The 15590-nt window shown below is 46.3% G+C and overlaps 1 protein-coding gene across 11 annotated transcripts in view; it reads right to left on the bottom strand.

Moving 5' to 3' along the window:
* Positions 1–5691: 5691 nt before the first annotated feature.
* The window catches only part of ccdc180 (coiled-coil domain containing 180), a 19639-nt gene continuing 9740 nt past the window's right edge, over positions 5692–15590 (bottom strand). For 3 of the 11 annotated variants that reach the window (XM_029829356.1, XM_029829355.1, XM_029829357.1), the window contains 29 exons: positions 15447–15542; positions 15208–15371; positions 15007–15114; positions 14752–14831; positions 14574–14662; positions 13105–13224; positions 12839–13012; positions 12309–12701; positions 12036–12090; positions 11855–11946; positions 11612–11781; positions 11304–11473; positions 11055–11235; positions 10842–10988; positions 10624–10768; positions 9271–9387; positions 9105–9182; positions 8711–8794; positions 8394–8524; positions 8263–8312; positions 7943–8027; positions 7758–7824; positions 7539–7680; positions 7307–7467; positions 6734–6859; positions 6375–6462; positions 6210–6297; positions 6024–6126; positions 5692–5909 (listed from right to left, as the gene is read on the bottom strand). In XM_029829356.1, the coding sequence (XP_029685216.1) occupies positions 5781–5909; positions 6024–6126; positions 6210–6297; positions 6375–6462; positions 6734–6859; positions 7307–7467; positions 7539–7680; positions 7758–7824; positions 7943–8027; positions 8263–8312; positions 8394–8524; positions 8711–8794; positions 9105–9182; positions 9271–9387; positions 10624–10768; positions 10842–10988; positions 11055–11235; positions 11304–11473; positions 11612–11781; positions 11855–11946; positions 12036–12090; positions 12309–12701; positions 12839–13012; positions 13105–13224; positions 14574–14662; positions 14752–14831; positions 15007–15114; positions 15208–15371; positions 15447–15542 (3633 nt within the window). In that variant the 3' untranslated portion in view covers positions 5692–5780. Of the gene's footprint in view, positions 5910–6023; positions 6127–6209; positions 6298–6374; positions 6463–6733; positions 6860–7306; positions 7468–7538; positions 7681–7757; positions 7825–7942; positions 8028–8262; positions 8313–8393; positions 8525–8710; positions 8795–9104; positions 9183–9270; positions 9388–10623; positions 10769–10841; positions 10989–11054; positions 11236–11303; positions 11474–11611; positions 11782–11854; positions 11947–12035; positions 12091–12308; positions 12702–12838; positions 13013–13104; positions 13225–14573; positions 14663–14751; positions 14832–15006; positions 15115–15207; positions 15372–15446; positions 15543–15590 lie in introns of those variants that run through there. The other 8 variants (XM_029829361.1, XM_029829359.1, XM_029829358.1 and 5 more) reach the window with 8 other exon arrangements.

Here is a 15590-nt window from a genome sequence, read left to right as displayed (position 1 = left end):
GGCCTATAATTTGCTAAGACATCAGGATCCAGTGATGGTTTTTTAAGCAACGGCTTAATCACTGCCACCTTGTAGGACTGGGGTACATAACCTGACACTAAAGAACCATTGATCTGGTCCAGGATAGAACTGCCTATCAATGGTAAAACATCCTTCAACGGGTGTGTTGGGATGGGATCTAAAAGACACGTGGTGGTCTTGGATTTCTGAATTAGCGATGACGCCTCAGAAAAATATATAGGGCTGAAGGAGCTTAAGGGCTCGTTGGAGACCCTGTATGTTCCCACAGTTGGCACATCTGGTGATGGTCCAGTTGTTGGGATGGCCTGGTTAGCTTTCTCTCTGATAGCTAGAACTTTATCAGTGAAGAAGCTCATGAAGTCTTCACCACTAAGGGAAGAAGGGATACGTGGATCTAAAACACTGTGACTCTTAGTTACTTTGGCCACAGTGCTGAAAAGAAACCTGGGGTTGCTCTTATTTTCCTCAATCAAAGAAGAAAAATAAGCTGTTCTAGCCTTGCAAAGGGCCTTTTTGTAAACTAATAGACAGTCTTTCCAGGCTACATGGTAGCTGTCTATTTTACAAGAATGCCACTTCCTTTCCAGTCTTCGCACTTCCTGCTTGAGGGTCCTGATATGTGAATTATACCAGGGGGCACACCTCCTCTTATTTACTATTTTCTTTTTCAGGGGGGCAACAGAATCAAGCGTGATTCTCAGTGAGGTTGCTGCACCTTCAGCAATAGAGTCAACCTCAGCATGGCTAAGATTAAAATGACTGATCCCTGGGGAAACACACGGTGGTCCTGGGATCAGCACAGGGATCACTTCCTTAAACTTAGCTACAGCATTATCTGAAAGACATCTGCTATAGTAAGACTTTGTTCTGAGCATAGAAGAATCCTTAATCATAAATGTGAAAGTGATCAAAGAATGGTCTGACAGGAGTGGGTTCTGAGGGAACACTGACACATGTTCTACCTCAACACCATAAGTCAGAACTAGATCTAAGGTGTGGTTGAAGCTATGAGTTGGTTGGTTTATCTGCTGGAGGAAACCAACTGACTCCAGTAATGAAATGAAGCCATTTCTAAAGTTGTCATTTACAACGTCACAACATCGTTATAACATGGATATTAATGTCTCCAATTACAATGACTTTGTCTGTTCTAAGGACCAAGTCAGATAAGAAATCAGAGAATTCAGACAGGAACTCTGAATGTGGCCCAGCAGGGGGCCGATATACAACTACAAACAAAAGTGGCTTTTCTATCTTCCAGTTCAGATGGGTGATGCCAAGAGTCAGGCTTTCAAATGAACTGGAGCCATATTTTGGTCTAGGATTAATTAATAACTTGGAGTGATAGATTGCTGCCACTCCCCCTCCTCGACCAGTAACACGTGGAATATGATAATTAAGATGGGTAGGAGGAGTAGATTCATTTAAGCTCACATACTCCTCCTCCTGAAGCCAGGTCTCAGTAAGACAAAATAAATCAATGTGATGATCCGCTATCAGGTCGTGCACTAACAGGCATTTACACAAAAGAGATCTAATATTTAACAGTCCACACTTAATTGTGATATTAGTTTCTCCAACTTGTGCTTCAGTATTAATTTTAATAAGATTTTGGTGATTGACCGCTCCCCTGCTCTGTGCTTGGTGAACTTTTAACCATGGAACAGAGACTACCTCTATAGTGTTAAATATGTTATTGTTGGTGGATGAGGGTTCTATGGAAGCAGCTGTGTAAGACTACAACTCTGCATTCTGGTCTGGACCCTGGATTGTCAGGTCACTTTGGGTCTAATAAAATTCGCCAGATTACTAGAAATGAGAGAGGCACCATCCCGTGTGGGATGGACACCGTCTCTCCTAATCAGACCAGGTTTTCCCCAAAAGGTGCTCCAATTGTCTATAAAGGCCACCTGGTTATCGGGGCACCACCGTGACAGCCAGCGACGAAGCGATGACTAAACATCTCATCGCTGGCCAGATTGGGGAGGGGACCAGAGAATGCTATGGAGTCCGACATCATCGAGAACCATGGCCTCGGATTTGGAGGTGCTGATTTTCATCCCAGCCGCTTCACATGTGGCGGCGAACCAATCCAGTGATAGTTGGAGGTCACGGGCCGATGACGCCAACAGGACCACATCATCTGCAAAAAGCAGAGACCCGATCCTGAGGTCACCAAACCTGAGGTCAAATCCTGAGGTCACCCTAACCCTAACCAAAACACAAACAAACATCCCAGCTCATTCTCCAAAAACACACCTCTTTCCCTATAGCACTACAGGCCAGCATCAATCAAAATTTAATAACATGCAGTCCCAACACCCGGCCTTTCAGAATCATGAAACCATCTCAGCCTGCAGGAAAAATAAGAGCCTTCACTCCAAACTCACTAGATCCAAATATTCAGATCACACTCAACCTAAACACAACCAGCACTATAAGAACAAGAAATTCATTCACAACTCACATACTGGCACAGCTTTCCCCACCCTGGTCTCTATTTCCATCCGCACCACCAATGTAATTTATATCATCACTCTCTGCCAGAAACACCAAATAGGTGAAACACAGAACTCTCTAAACACCCGCCTCACTCAACATCTCTTTAACATAGCAGGAGGTCAACTTGGCACACACTTGGTCAAACACTTCCAGTTACACCCGAACAGCCACCTCATTATCGCTGGCTTAGAAAAGAATGACCATTGGACATGTGGGCAATAGAAGAGAGCTGAAAGACTGTGGATTAACAAATTGGGCAGTGATACCAAGAGGCCTAAATGAACACTCCCCGTCCCCCCGTTGTCCACCTCCCCTTTTGTTTTTGCCTCGGTTGCTCCTTTATATAAATCCCGCCTTCTGGGCTGCCACCTTATCGTGGTGGAGGGGTTTGCGTGTCCCAATGATCCTAGGAGCTCCGTTGTCTGGGTCTTTATGCCCCTGGTAGGGCCACCCATGCTCAGTGCCTGTATATTGGAGTTTACCCTGGTTTACGCCTTTGGGTGGGGGGACGGATCCTGACTGTTGTTTGTGCCTATGGCCCAAACAGCAGTTCAGCGTATCCACCCTTTTTGGAATCCTTAGAGGGAGTGCTGGAGAGCGCTCCTGCTGGGGGCTCCCTCGTCCTCCTGGGTGACTTCAAAGTTCACGTTGGCAGCGACAGTGTGACCTGGAGAGGTGTGATTGGGAAGAACGGCCCCCCTGATCTGAACCTCAATGGTGTTTTGTAATTGGACTTCTGTGCTCGTCTCAGATTGTCCATAAAAAACACCTTGTTCAGGCATAAAGGCATCCACACGTGCACTTGGCACCAGGACACCTTAGGCTGCAGATCGATGATCGACTTTGTGGTCACGTCATCGGATTTGCAGCTGCATGTTCTGGACACTCGGGTGAAGAGAGGGGCGGTCAACAGATCACCACCTGGTGGTGAGTTGGCTCCGATGGTGGGGAAGGATGCCGAAAGGGGGACCGGAGGGTGTGTTCCAACTATAGGGGGATCATACTCCTCAGCCTTCCTGGTAAGGTCTATTCAGGGGTACTGGAGAGGAGGGTCCGCCGGATAGTCGAACCTTGGATTCAGGAGGAGCAATGTGGTTTTCATCCTGGGTGTGGAACGGTGGACCAGCTCTACACCCTCAGCAGGGTCTTCAAGGGTGCATGGGAGTTTGCCCAACCATTCCACATGTGTTTTGTGGACTTGGAGAAGGCATTCGACTGTGTCCCTCGGGGGGTCCTGTGGGGGGTCCTCCGAGAGTACGGGGTGTCGGGCCCCCTGATACGGGCCGCCCGCTCCCTGTACGATCGGTGTCAGAGTTTGGTCCGCATTGCTGGCAGTAAGTCAAACTCATTTCCATTGGGGGTTGGTCTCCACCAGGGCTGCCCTTTGTCACCGATTCTGTTCATAACTTTTATGGACAGAATTTCTAGGTGCAGTCATGGTGTTGAGGCGGTTCGGTTTGTTGACCTCAGGATCGGGTCTCTGCTCTTTGCAGATGATGTGGTCCTGTTGGCCTCTTTGGCCTGTGACCTCCAATGATCACTCGATCGGTTCGCCGTCGCGTATGAAGCGGCTGGGATGAAAATCATCACCTCCAAATCCGAGGCCATGGTTCTCAACCGGAAAAAGGTGGGTGCCTTCTCCGGGTCAAGGAGGAGATCCTGCCCCAAGTGCAGGAGTTCAAATACCTTGGGGTCTTGTTCAAGAGTGAGGAAAGAATGGAGCAGGAGATCGACAGGCGGATCGGTAATGTGGACGCTGCACCAGTTGATCTTCATTCCTACCCCCACCTATGGTCATGAGCTTTGGGTAATGACCGAAGGAACAAGATCACGGGTATAAGCGGCCGAAATGAGCTTCCTCCGTAGGGTGACTGGGCTCTCCCTTAGAGATAGGGTGAAAAGCTCTGCCATCCGGGAGGAGCTCGGAGTAGAGCCACTGCTCCTCCGCGTTGAGAGGAGCCAGATGAGGTGGCTTGGGCATCTAGTTAGCATGCCCCCTGGATGCCTCCCTGGTGAGGTGTTCAGGGCATGTCCCTGGGAAGACCCAGGACACGTTGGAGAGACTATGTCTCTTAACTGGTCTGGGAATGCCTGGGGATCCCCCTGGATGAGCTGGAAGAAGTAGCTGGGGAGGGGGAAGTCTGGGCTTCTCTTCTTAGGCTGCTGCCCCCGCGACCCGACCCCGCATAAGCGGTAGAGGATGGATGGATGGATGTATTAAACCCTCTCTTTCTAACAAAAAAAATGTTTCTTGGGGGCAGCTTGCATTGTTTGATTTTATGGAGTGTTATTGGTGTAAGGATTTTATAGCACTCATTTTTAGCACTTTTTAATTCTGCGCCTCTACCTCACTATTCTTTTATTTTTTATGGCTTGATTAATTTTATTTATTTATTTACATACCTATTTTATTTATTGTATTATATTTATCAAATTATCTTTTATTTTTATATTTACTTTTCTAAAAAGATGAAAAGGGCGGCACAGTAGTGTGGTGGTTAGCACTGTGGCCTCACAGCAAGAAGGCCCCGGGTTCGATCCCCGGTTGGGATTAATTGGGAACTTTCTGTGTGGAGTTTGCATGTTCTCCCTGTGCCTGCGTGGGTTTTCTCCGGGTACTCAGGCTTCCTCCCACAGTCCAAAGACATGCATGATTGGGGATTAGGCTAATTGGAAACTCTAAAATTGCCCGTAGGTGTGAGTGTGAGAGAGAATGGTTGTTTGTCTATATGTGTTAGCCCTGCTATTGACTGGCGTCCAGTCCAGGCTGTACCCTGCCTCCGCCCATTGAGCTCGGATAGGCTCCAGTCCCCCCACTACCCTCAGTGGAGGAACAAGCGGTAGAAAGTGAGTGAGTAAAAAGATAAAAAAAATTCAAAAATTTCTTTTCATGTATGTCCAATGGGGGGCTCTCTTTCCTCTTCTGTCCAGGCCTAGTCTTGAAGCCAGATCCCCAGTGGGAGGACTTCAGCCTTCCCTCTCCTCCACTTGCACACACTCCTCAGATCAGTAGGCCAGTGCAATCAAGTTTTAACCCTAAACCCTGAACACTAACCCCAACCCTAACCCTAACCTCAACTCTAAACCCCAATCCTAACCCTAAACCAAACCCAAACCCAACACTAATCCTGACCTTAATACAACAAATCACTAACACTTTAAGCCAAAAACAGCAGACAAACATGGCTGCTACAGCAGGTTTATTCACACAGGTGAAGTGGCCATCTGATCCAATCACAGTTGTGTGTGGGTGTCTGTCAGTCTGTGTGTATTATGGTGTTGATATGATGACTCCAGTCCATGTTCCACTTCTGCAGTTCACTCAGGTATTGTTGTTTGCTGTCATCTGACTTTGATAATTCTGATATAATCAACTGCTGAAACCTCTGAAAACACACACACACACACACACACACACACACACACACACACACAAAAATATGTGAGAGAGGCTGAGTTTGTGCTTTACAAATGCTCGCATTATTTGAGCCTGTGTGTACCTTTATAGCTGTGTCTCTCGGCTCCATCACAAGCAGGTGTGTTCCTGAATAACTGTTGGTTGCTGCAGTTGCTATGGTGACAATGGGTGCAGGGTCATCAGATCTGTTGTTGGGGGTCAAGAAGACACATAGATTAGTAAGAGGACCTGCTCAGCTGGCAGTATCGAATCATAGGTCTGTTTTGACCTGCTGACTGTACACGTTTGTGTTGTGTCTGAATCCATGGTAACAGTGCTGCCACCAGGAGAGCGATGCACTAGGATATCCTCCATTTCTATGGAAACAAACAGTTCAGTGGGTCAGTATTGTAAACACAGTGGCGCATCCAGGGGGAGGTAAATCAAAGATTACCGTCAGGTATGAACATCAACTCCAGCAGCTTCTCTGTCAGAGACTCCAATGAACTCACAAATGTCTCCTGTCTCACCTGGACACATTTCTGAAATCAGATAATAAATTGAAATGATTTCATTGGATATCAAACATATGTCGCGTCAGTCATCCTTCATATTTGTTTTTCTCCTCAAAAGTGATCCTGTTTTAGTTTCTGTGAGAAACATAGGTTCAACCACCTGTGTGGAAGCAAAGACCTAGGTATAAAACTTGGTTAAGGGGTAAAAAGTGTTCCTTTTGTTGTCAGATTGACTGAGCTTTTTCTTAAGAACAGACAACAGTCACATATTCTTTCTCTGGACACCTTTTGAACCTACCTGAATTTGCAGGTGTGTGTCACAAATGTTGCCTTGCATCTGCTGCTGTCTGAGCTCCTCTCTCTCATTCAACCTCCTCAGCTCCTCATTTGTCAATGATGGCCCCAACTGTTGGACAACCTGCTCCTGTAGGGCAGAGTAGGGTAGAGTAGGGGTGGGGAGGGGAGAGGAGAGGAGAGGAGAGGAGAGGAGAGGAGAGGAGAGGAGAGGAGAGGAGAGGAGAGGAGAGGAGAGGAGAGGAGAGGAGAGGAGAGGAGAGAAGAGATGATATTGGCTGATTTTTGTCTCAAGTGTTTTGGACCAAATATGACTGTTTCCTAAGGGAAGCAGGTACAAAGTGAACAGGACTGGTCCAAGTCCAGATCCTTGTCAACAGCAGAGAATACAGTCCATGGACTGTCTAATGCTGTTAGAAGATCATCGGGAACTTTAACAAGTGCTGAGCTGGAACATCTCAGACTGTTCCTATGTAGGAGGTTGAGTAACTGACACCAGCACCTTCTCAAGAACTTTAGAGATAACAGGAAAGTTGGATAAAGAGCTCTAGTTTGCCAATGTCAGACTCCTGCTCACCATTTCCTTCTGGCTCCAGATAAGGGTCTCCTCAAGTTTAAATCTGACTCTGTCCACATCCTCTTTAAGCTTCGTGCACTGTTGCTGCTCATGGATACTAATCATTACTGAGGGTAAAGATCTCAGCAACTCATCGAGGCTGCACACCAGGTGTTCGAGCTCTGATAGACAGAGAGGACATGAGGGTCAGAGGGCAGTGTTGGTCTTAACAAGTGTGCAGATAATAGGCTACCTTCTCTCCTCTTGCTTAGAAACATGTTGGCGTGTTCCTGGTATCCCAGCAGCCCCATCTGATGGCTTTCAGCCCACTTGTCTAAAGTATCTGGGAGCAGGAGGAAGTCGCCAAGAGCGGACCGCTCACTTCTATAGAAGTCCTGAAATCCCATTAAAGGAGTGAAGTGTGTCACAGTGTAACTGTAAGAATGATGCTGTCTGTGAACTTTTAAATCACCTGACCAACCAGCAGGATCTCATCGTTTGCTGTCGACAGCACAGACGTCACTCTGGAAAAAAAGGAGCTGAAACACAAAGACTCAGGTAAAGAAGAACTGAGTACCCCTTAGCAGGGAGCACCACTCCTCCTGTGTTGTGGGTATTATGATTTCAACAGATGTTGCATAAATAAAGTGTGTGTACCATAGTGTACTAAAAGACTCCACCTCTTTCCCTCCAGGTTGCTGGACTGGAGTCTTTCTGGGTTGATGGACTGGACTCTGCACTGCTGAGTCATAGAAGCACCATGTGAGGAATAAAGGCAGTAGTAAAATAATCTATTGGGAAGTGGCAGGTGTTTATGTCAGAGCTCAGATGTGAACATTTGCAGTGTTGGCGACTTTATCCTGTGCAGTCATTGTAGAAAGCAAACAGCAAATGGACTGTAGTTCATCACAGTACACTGGGCCCAGTGAAGCTCAGTTATTCTGGACAGATGTAAAGAATCAGATGTGAAGTTCTACCTGTAACTGATATTTCTCGTTCTGCTACAGCATCTTGGACTGAACACAATCTAAAATGACAGAAGACCAGGATTACTTCTCTATGCTGTACTTGACAATACTCAATTTATTGTTAATGTGGTCTGTTATACCTGTTCAGTGACCTGATGACACCCACAACCGGGTCCTCCAGGAGGTCCGCAGCCCCCCTGACCGGTTGCAGTGCAGCAGGTGAAGACATGTTCCGCATCTGCTTCTTTTTAGGAGACCCTCTGATGCTTTTCTGTGCAGTGAACATAAAATACCCAAAACCTTGAAGGCAGACACATGATAGATAGGCAGGTGAGGATAACGATGGTAGACTCATGATAGACAGACAGGTGACAGCATAAAGGTAGACCCATGATAGACAGGTGAGGATTATGAAGGTAGACCCATGATAGACAGATGACAGCATGAAGGTAACTACCAGTGAAACGTCCATGTCCCGACAATACTTCCTCAAGTGGTTACTCACTGCTAACGCATGAGAAGACACCTGATGGGGGCACACCTGCAGAGAGCCAGACATCTGAGGTGAATAGTACAGTGGTTACATCCATGAGATGAGTGTGAACAGGTCAATGTACAGAGCTATAAGTCAGAGATGACTACAACTACATTTAGACAATACTACTACTACTACTACTGACCTATTATTATTATTGTTGTTGTTATTATTATAATTATTATTATTAGCAATGGCAACAATAATAATAACAGTAATAATAATAACAAAATAATGTCAGCATTCTCAACATTATTATTAGTATTATTATTATTATAAGACAGTGAACAAACAATAGAATGAATGATGTTTGTACCTGTGAATCCGCCATCATCATCTTTAAACTGACCAGCCTTCTGCTGATTAGTGAATATTGCTGGTTACTGATGTCTACCTGTTTAATAGAGGCACAGTGCGTTGGTCAGTAGGTCGGTCAGTCGTAACCGACTGACTGACCGTCCGACCAACTGACTGACGGGCACCTCGGTCTTCAGAAGAAGTTGAGTTGTCCTCATCATTTTCTGGACCTTTTCCCTGAGTTTGACCTCAGGCTTGAGTAGATTGATCTTCTCCTGCAGCCGGTCGGCCACCTCCTTTACCTGGTGGAGAGTGTGGAGCAGGTTATTAGCAGCTAACTGGCAGCATGTCAAGAAGCGTTTCTTCTGTCTCGTTTGAAGGCTGGGTCAAAGGGGAGGGGAGGGGAGGGGAGAGGAGAGGCATAGAGCATAGAAATACATACAAAAATACTTTATATTGAATTGAATTGAATTGAATTGAATTGAATAAGCTGCCGGTTGAGTGGGTCAGCGGGGTCGGAGGTCAGTATGCAGTCTACTGGGCTGGTAAGGTGTCACTAGCTCCTCCAGGTAGGATGGAGCTAGGCCTCTGAGGACCTTGTAGGTCAAAAGTTAAAAATTATTCTAAATTTAACAGGCAGCCAATGAAGAGACGCCAGTACAGGAGTTATGTGATCTCTTTTGTCAATACCTGTCAGAACTCTGGCTGCAGCATTTTGGATCACCTGGAGGCTTCTTAAAGAGTTGTTTGGACACCCTGATAATAAAGAATTACAAAAGTCCAGCCTGGAAGTAACAAATGCATGGACCAACTTTTCAGCATCTTGCCATGTCAGTAGTTTACTAATCCTTGTGATGTTCCTCAAATGAAAAAAGTCACTTCTAGAGACTAATTTAATGTGTGAGTTAAAGGACAGATTTTGGTCAAAAGTTACTCCAAGATTCCTCACAGAGTAGTCACTCTGTGAGGAATGTTAATGAGATACTATCTAGAGTGATCATGTGATCTAATCTATCCCTGAGAGGTTCAGGACCAAACACCATGACCTCAGTTTTTCCTGAGTTAAGGAGGAGGAAATTTGAAGACATCCAGGACTTTATGTCTTTAAAACAGGTCTGAAGCTTCACTAACTTCTCTGTCTCCTCTGGTTTCATGGATAAATAAAGCTGAGTGTCATCAGCATAACAATGAAAATTTATCCCATGCTGCCGAATAATGTTCCCTAAGGGAACCATGTACAAGGTGAAAAGGATTGGTCCAAGTACAGAACCTTGTGGAACTTCATGGCTAACCCTACTGTATGAAGAGGGAACACCATGGACATGAGCAAACTGGTATCTATCTGATAAATATGATCTAAACCAGTCTAGTGCTGCCCCTCTAATCCCAATCACATGTTCCAGTCTCTGTAACAGGATGCTGTGATCAACTGTGTCAAAAGCAGCACCGAGGTCCAGCAGAAACAGCATAGAAACCAGTCTATGAGCTGAAGCTATAAAAAGACAAAACATTTTTCAGCATGTCGGTCCTGTGGATACCTGCTGGAAACTTGTGAGCTGGAACTCCTCCTGCTCTCTGTAGATATTCTCTTCTGACACAGTCAGCATTTTAATCTCCTCTGTAAGTCTTCTCTGAAACACCTTTACCTCCTGAGGTGCAAAATTTCCTCCTTCACTAAAAAACCTGCAACCAAGCATTGTGTGATCAGGCATCCACCCCCAACTGACCTGGCTTAAAGATCCATTCTAGGTCTTACCTAAAGGAGCTGAGGTGTTGCGTAACGTTGGCTCCGATCTCCTCCAGTCTCAGCTGGACCATGTGGCAACAGCTGCTCTGGCAGTCCTGAGTATGTTTCATGTGTGTGTCCAGACGCTCCTGCAGGGTGGAGCTAAAACTGTCCAGCCTGCAGAGAGACAGAGTTAAACTGGTGTTTCAAACAGTCGCCACTGACTCAAGGATCAATACTTACAACTGGCTGCTGTTTTTTGTCATGAGAGCATGCTCCATATTTATTACCATGACAACAAAGTCATTGTTTCTTCTCCTGATGGAGGACTGCAGCTCCTGAAGCTCTGCCTGACATGAGGCCACCACAGCACGGAGCTCCTCACAGTGAAGGTCCACACAGTGTGTGTGATGCTGCAGCTCAGCTGATAAACAATGTCATAAGCAAGTGTGTGTGTGTTTGTGTGTGTGAGTCTGTGTGTGTGTGTAGTACCCAGTCGTGGTTGGTATATTCTGGTCTGGATGTGTTCTAGGTTCATCTGTTTCAACATTAGCTGCTGCTCCAAACATATCACTTCTTTATTTTCTGTCACCGTGGTGACAGCACAATTAATGACATCATGAAGGTGCTGTTCCAAATGCTCCAAGAACAGAATCCTCATCCTGGAAGACCCAGTTAAGGTGAGAAGGTGAGACCCAGGCGTTTGTGTAGATGGTGAACAGCCTGTATTTATAAGTGTGTTTCTGCTTTAGGAAAGCTGCCTTATATGCTGGTCTGTTCTGGTGTACACTGGTGTGTACCTGCTGAGTTCTTCTTCAAGCAGCTCCATGGGAAAGAAGCTCAGGCGTGTTTTCTGGAGTGGGTCATGGGCAGGGCACCGGAAGGCAGGGCAGGTATGAGTAACGCTCTCAGATAATAGGACTGGGACTTGACTGCTGGTGTCATAGAGCTCCAGTAGGGAAGACTCTGCCTGCAAACTCTCATACTAGTTTCTGTCTCCAGGAACCAGAGGCAGAAGTTTTGATCACGGGTCCAAATGTTACCTCAGACAGCCAATCCTCACGTGTCTTTAAAGCACAAGGCTCATTTTGATGGATCAACTCTTGTGGTTCCTCAATTTTTTCTGCATTTACCTCTGCAAAAGGAAAAAGAACCAGTTGGAGAACCAGTTGAATTTGAAGAAACCAGGTCAAACAAAGTCAAACTTGGATGGTCTGCACTAACCCTCTGTGGTTGCTCTGCTCCATGACGGGAGGAGTATGTTCAGCTGTTTCTGATTCTGAAGACCAATATTACAGTTATATTTATTTGTTAACGTATCAGTCAGATGATCCCAAATCTTGCACTGATGGTTCTGTTCAGTCAGCAACAGTTGATCAATCAGCTGATCAATCAGGTACACAGGCTGTTCAGGATCATCAAAATCACCAAGAGCTGACTCGAGTGTAGGCAGATGTGTGTGGATGTGTGTAAAAGAGCTAGGGATTCTATGGTTACCAGTATGATGGGAGGGTTGACTTGGAAGAAAGATCTGAGATTGTTGCTGTAGGAGAGGAACTCTTCCACATGGAGAGATGGTAGGAGATCCAACAGCTGATACTGTTCAGAGATACATTTTCTGTAGCTGTAACACACACGCACGCACGCACGCACGCACGCACGCACGCACGCACGCACGCACGCACGCACGCACACACACACACACACACACACACACACACACACACCCTGATGATATATAAGTCCAGGGATATATTCTGGGCTGTGTGGGCACCTGTGGGTGAAGGTCTGCAGGCAGGAGCAAGTTTGGTCCATAGTGGTCTTCAGAGAATCTTCACTGCTCTCTTGACGGAGTGCAGTCAGTAGGTCACTGAGACACACCTTGTTCACCTGACATCACAACAGCAAAGCTCACACCTGCACACAGGCAGCTCAGCACTGGTGGTGCAGGTGAGGTTCCTGCTGATCACCTCTAAGGTAATGCTGTATGTTGTGATGGTGATGATTTCACCTGTGCAGCTTCACACCTGAATGCGGCGCTGCTGTTGCTCTCTGAGTTGCTCCAGTTGTTGCTGCAAGTCTTGTCGTGTGCTGTGTAACCTATAGTTATGCATCTCCCAGAGCAATGCTGCTCCTCTGATTACAGCAAAGGCAGACCTGCTCAGAGTGACGGTGTGTCGGGCAGTGTAATCACACTGCAGCTGCAGACACACGTGGACACACACAGACAGACAAACAGAAAGTGTGTCTCACCCTGAAGACTCCACATGTCTGTCAAGCCAGCGTGACTCACCTCAACAGCAGCCAGGTGCTTCTCATCCTGACTCTTCTTCTGTCCAATCAGAGAGAGAAGATGATTGGAGACAACAGCATTTACCTGCTCTGCTGACAGTTGCAGCGATGAGAGCGCCTCCTGCAGGAGCACACAGGAACAAATCAGTCAATCACCAGATTAGGACACACTCATCTGACAGCTGTTCAATCGATCAATCTTTATTTATATAGCATCTGTTATAATCAGAATTGTTTCAAGACGCTTTCCAGAATCCCAGGGCCTAACCCCAGACAAGCAACAGTGGCAAGGAAAAACTCCCCTTTAACAGGAAGAAACCTTGAGCAGGACCAGGCTCATATAGGGGGACCCTCCTGCTGATGGCCGGCTGGATAGAGAGAGAGAAGAAGGGGGAGCACAGGCAGAGGAGAGAATAGGTAGAACATAGAAATACATTATATTAATTAAGATAAGCTGCCGGTAGAGTCGAGTTGGGTGGGACAGCAGGTTCGGAGGTCAGTAGGTCAGTATACAGCTTATGAAGGCGGCAATACCTGTAGATGAATACAGAAGGGGGGGGGCAGAAAAACTACACAAGAAATAACATCACTAGTCTACTTGGTGAGGAGAGGAGAGGAGAGGAGAGGAGAGGAGAGGAGAGGAGAGGAGAGGAGAGGAGAGGAGAGGAGAGGAGAGACCATAACCCAGTGGGGTGACAGAGGCCTGTCAGGTGATCATGTTTCTGGACCCCGGCAGCCTTGGCCTATAGCAGCATAACTAGGATGATAACCTAATAATTAGACGACCCCCTAAGTATGATCATTTGTCTGTCTAAGATAGTAACTGGAACTACAGAATTAGTGATAATAAGCTTTTTCAAAGAGGTAGGTTTTAAGTCTAATTTTAAAAGTAGAGATGGAGTCAGCTTCCCATACCTGGTTCCACAAAAGGGGGGCCTGGTAGCTAAATGCTCGGCCCCCCATTCTACCCCTAGAGACTCTGGGGACCACAAGTAGACCAGCATTTTGAGAGCGGAGTGGTCTATTTGGATGATAAGGTGTCACTAGCTCCTCCAGGTAGGATGGAGCTAGGCCTCTGAGGACCTTGTAGGTCAGAAGAAGAACTTTAAAAACTATTCTAAATTTAATGGGCAGCCAATGATGAGACGCCAGTACAGGAGTTATGTGATCTCTTTTGTCAATACCTGTCAGAACTCTAGCTGCGGCATTTTGGATCACCTGTAGGCTTCTTAAAGAGTTGTTTGGACACCCTGATAATAAAGAATTACAATAGTCCAGCCTGGAAGTAACAAATGCATGGACTAACTTTTCAGCATCATGCCGCATCAGTAGTTTCCTGATCTTTGCAATGTTTCTCAGGTCAAAAAAGGCACTTCTAGAGACTATTTTAATGTGTTCAGTACACATCTGCGTGTATGGTAGAGTTCTGCATATGGAGAGTGTCCTGATACAGGAAGACTGTATTTGTACCTTACACTGCTGTAGGTCAGCTAATCGATTGTCCCACTGACGTTTGTAAGATGATCGTAGCTGATGGAGGAAGTCTTTATAAAGGTCTGCTGTGAGTATAAAGTGTTTGGTTAAAACTATTTTATATGCTGCTCCAGCACAGAAGAACAGAGACATTGACAAGAGCCAAGACTTTTACCCATTTGCAGATTAACTGCTGTCAGCTGGTTGAACCAATCACAGACGGAGCTGGTGGAGCAGGTGGGCGGGGCCAGAGAGCTGTGAGACAGATGCTGGCATGAGTTCAAATAAAAACACTAATCCAAAAAAGGCTGTGTAAGCTGAAAGTGTTATCAACATGGCCTGATTTTTTCCTGCATCAGCAGTGAACTGGTTAGTGTTCCATGTGACCAGTCTGAGCACAAGATGAGTGATAATGGCAGCTAAGTATCACCTGATGGAGGCGATGATGTCATGGCAGTGTTGTATCAGCATTCTATCAGTCTCTCTCAAGTGCTGATCTGAGACCAGCTGATCATGGTCTTCACTGTTGCAGACACTCCTGATGAGACAAAGGCTATAGATCCTGGGATGGTTTTTAACACCGAAGCTGATATCTACAACAGGACCTGTGTATATCCCATCCATCTCCTACCTGAAGCTCTGTATAATCTGCTGGACCCTGGTACCCCTCCAGTGGCTCACACACTCCTCCCAGTTCAGACGGAGGAGAGACTCCAGGTGCAAGGTGTCCTCCTGGAGGAGAAGCATCAGATGAGCCACACTGCGCCGGTTTCCCAGAATGAACCCATTCATCATCTGTGAGAGAGAGGGAGTGTGAGGACACGTGTGTGTGTGTGTGTGTGTGTGTGTGTGTTTGTGTGTGTGTGTTACCGTGGCCTGACTGTGGATCAGTCTGAGGACACTAGAAGAAGGCAGAAAGTTGATTTTATCCAGCAGGTGGCAGCAGTTGGACAGAGCCAGGCAGCTCTAAAGTAAAAACACATGGATTTTTTTTTTTTAGGGAAAATTAAAGAT

The sequence above is a fragment of the Takifugu rubripes genome, chromosome 21, assembly GCF_901000725.2.
Source record: "Takifugu rubripes chromosome 21, fTakRub1.2, whole genome shotgun sequence".
Lineage (NCBI taxonomy): Eukaryota > Metazoa > Chordata > Actinopteri > Tetraodontiformes > Tetraodontidae > Takifugu > Takifugu rubripes.
This window is presented reverse-complemented; position numbering and strand designations above follow the sequence as displayed.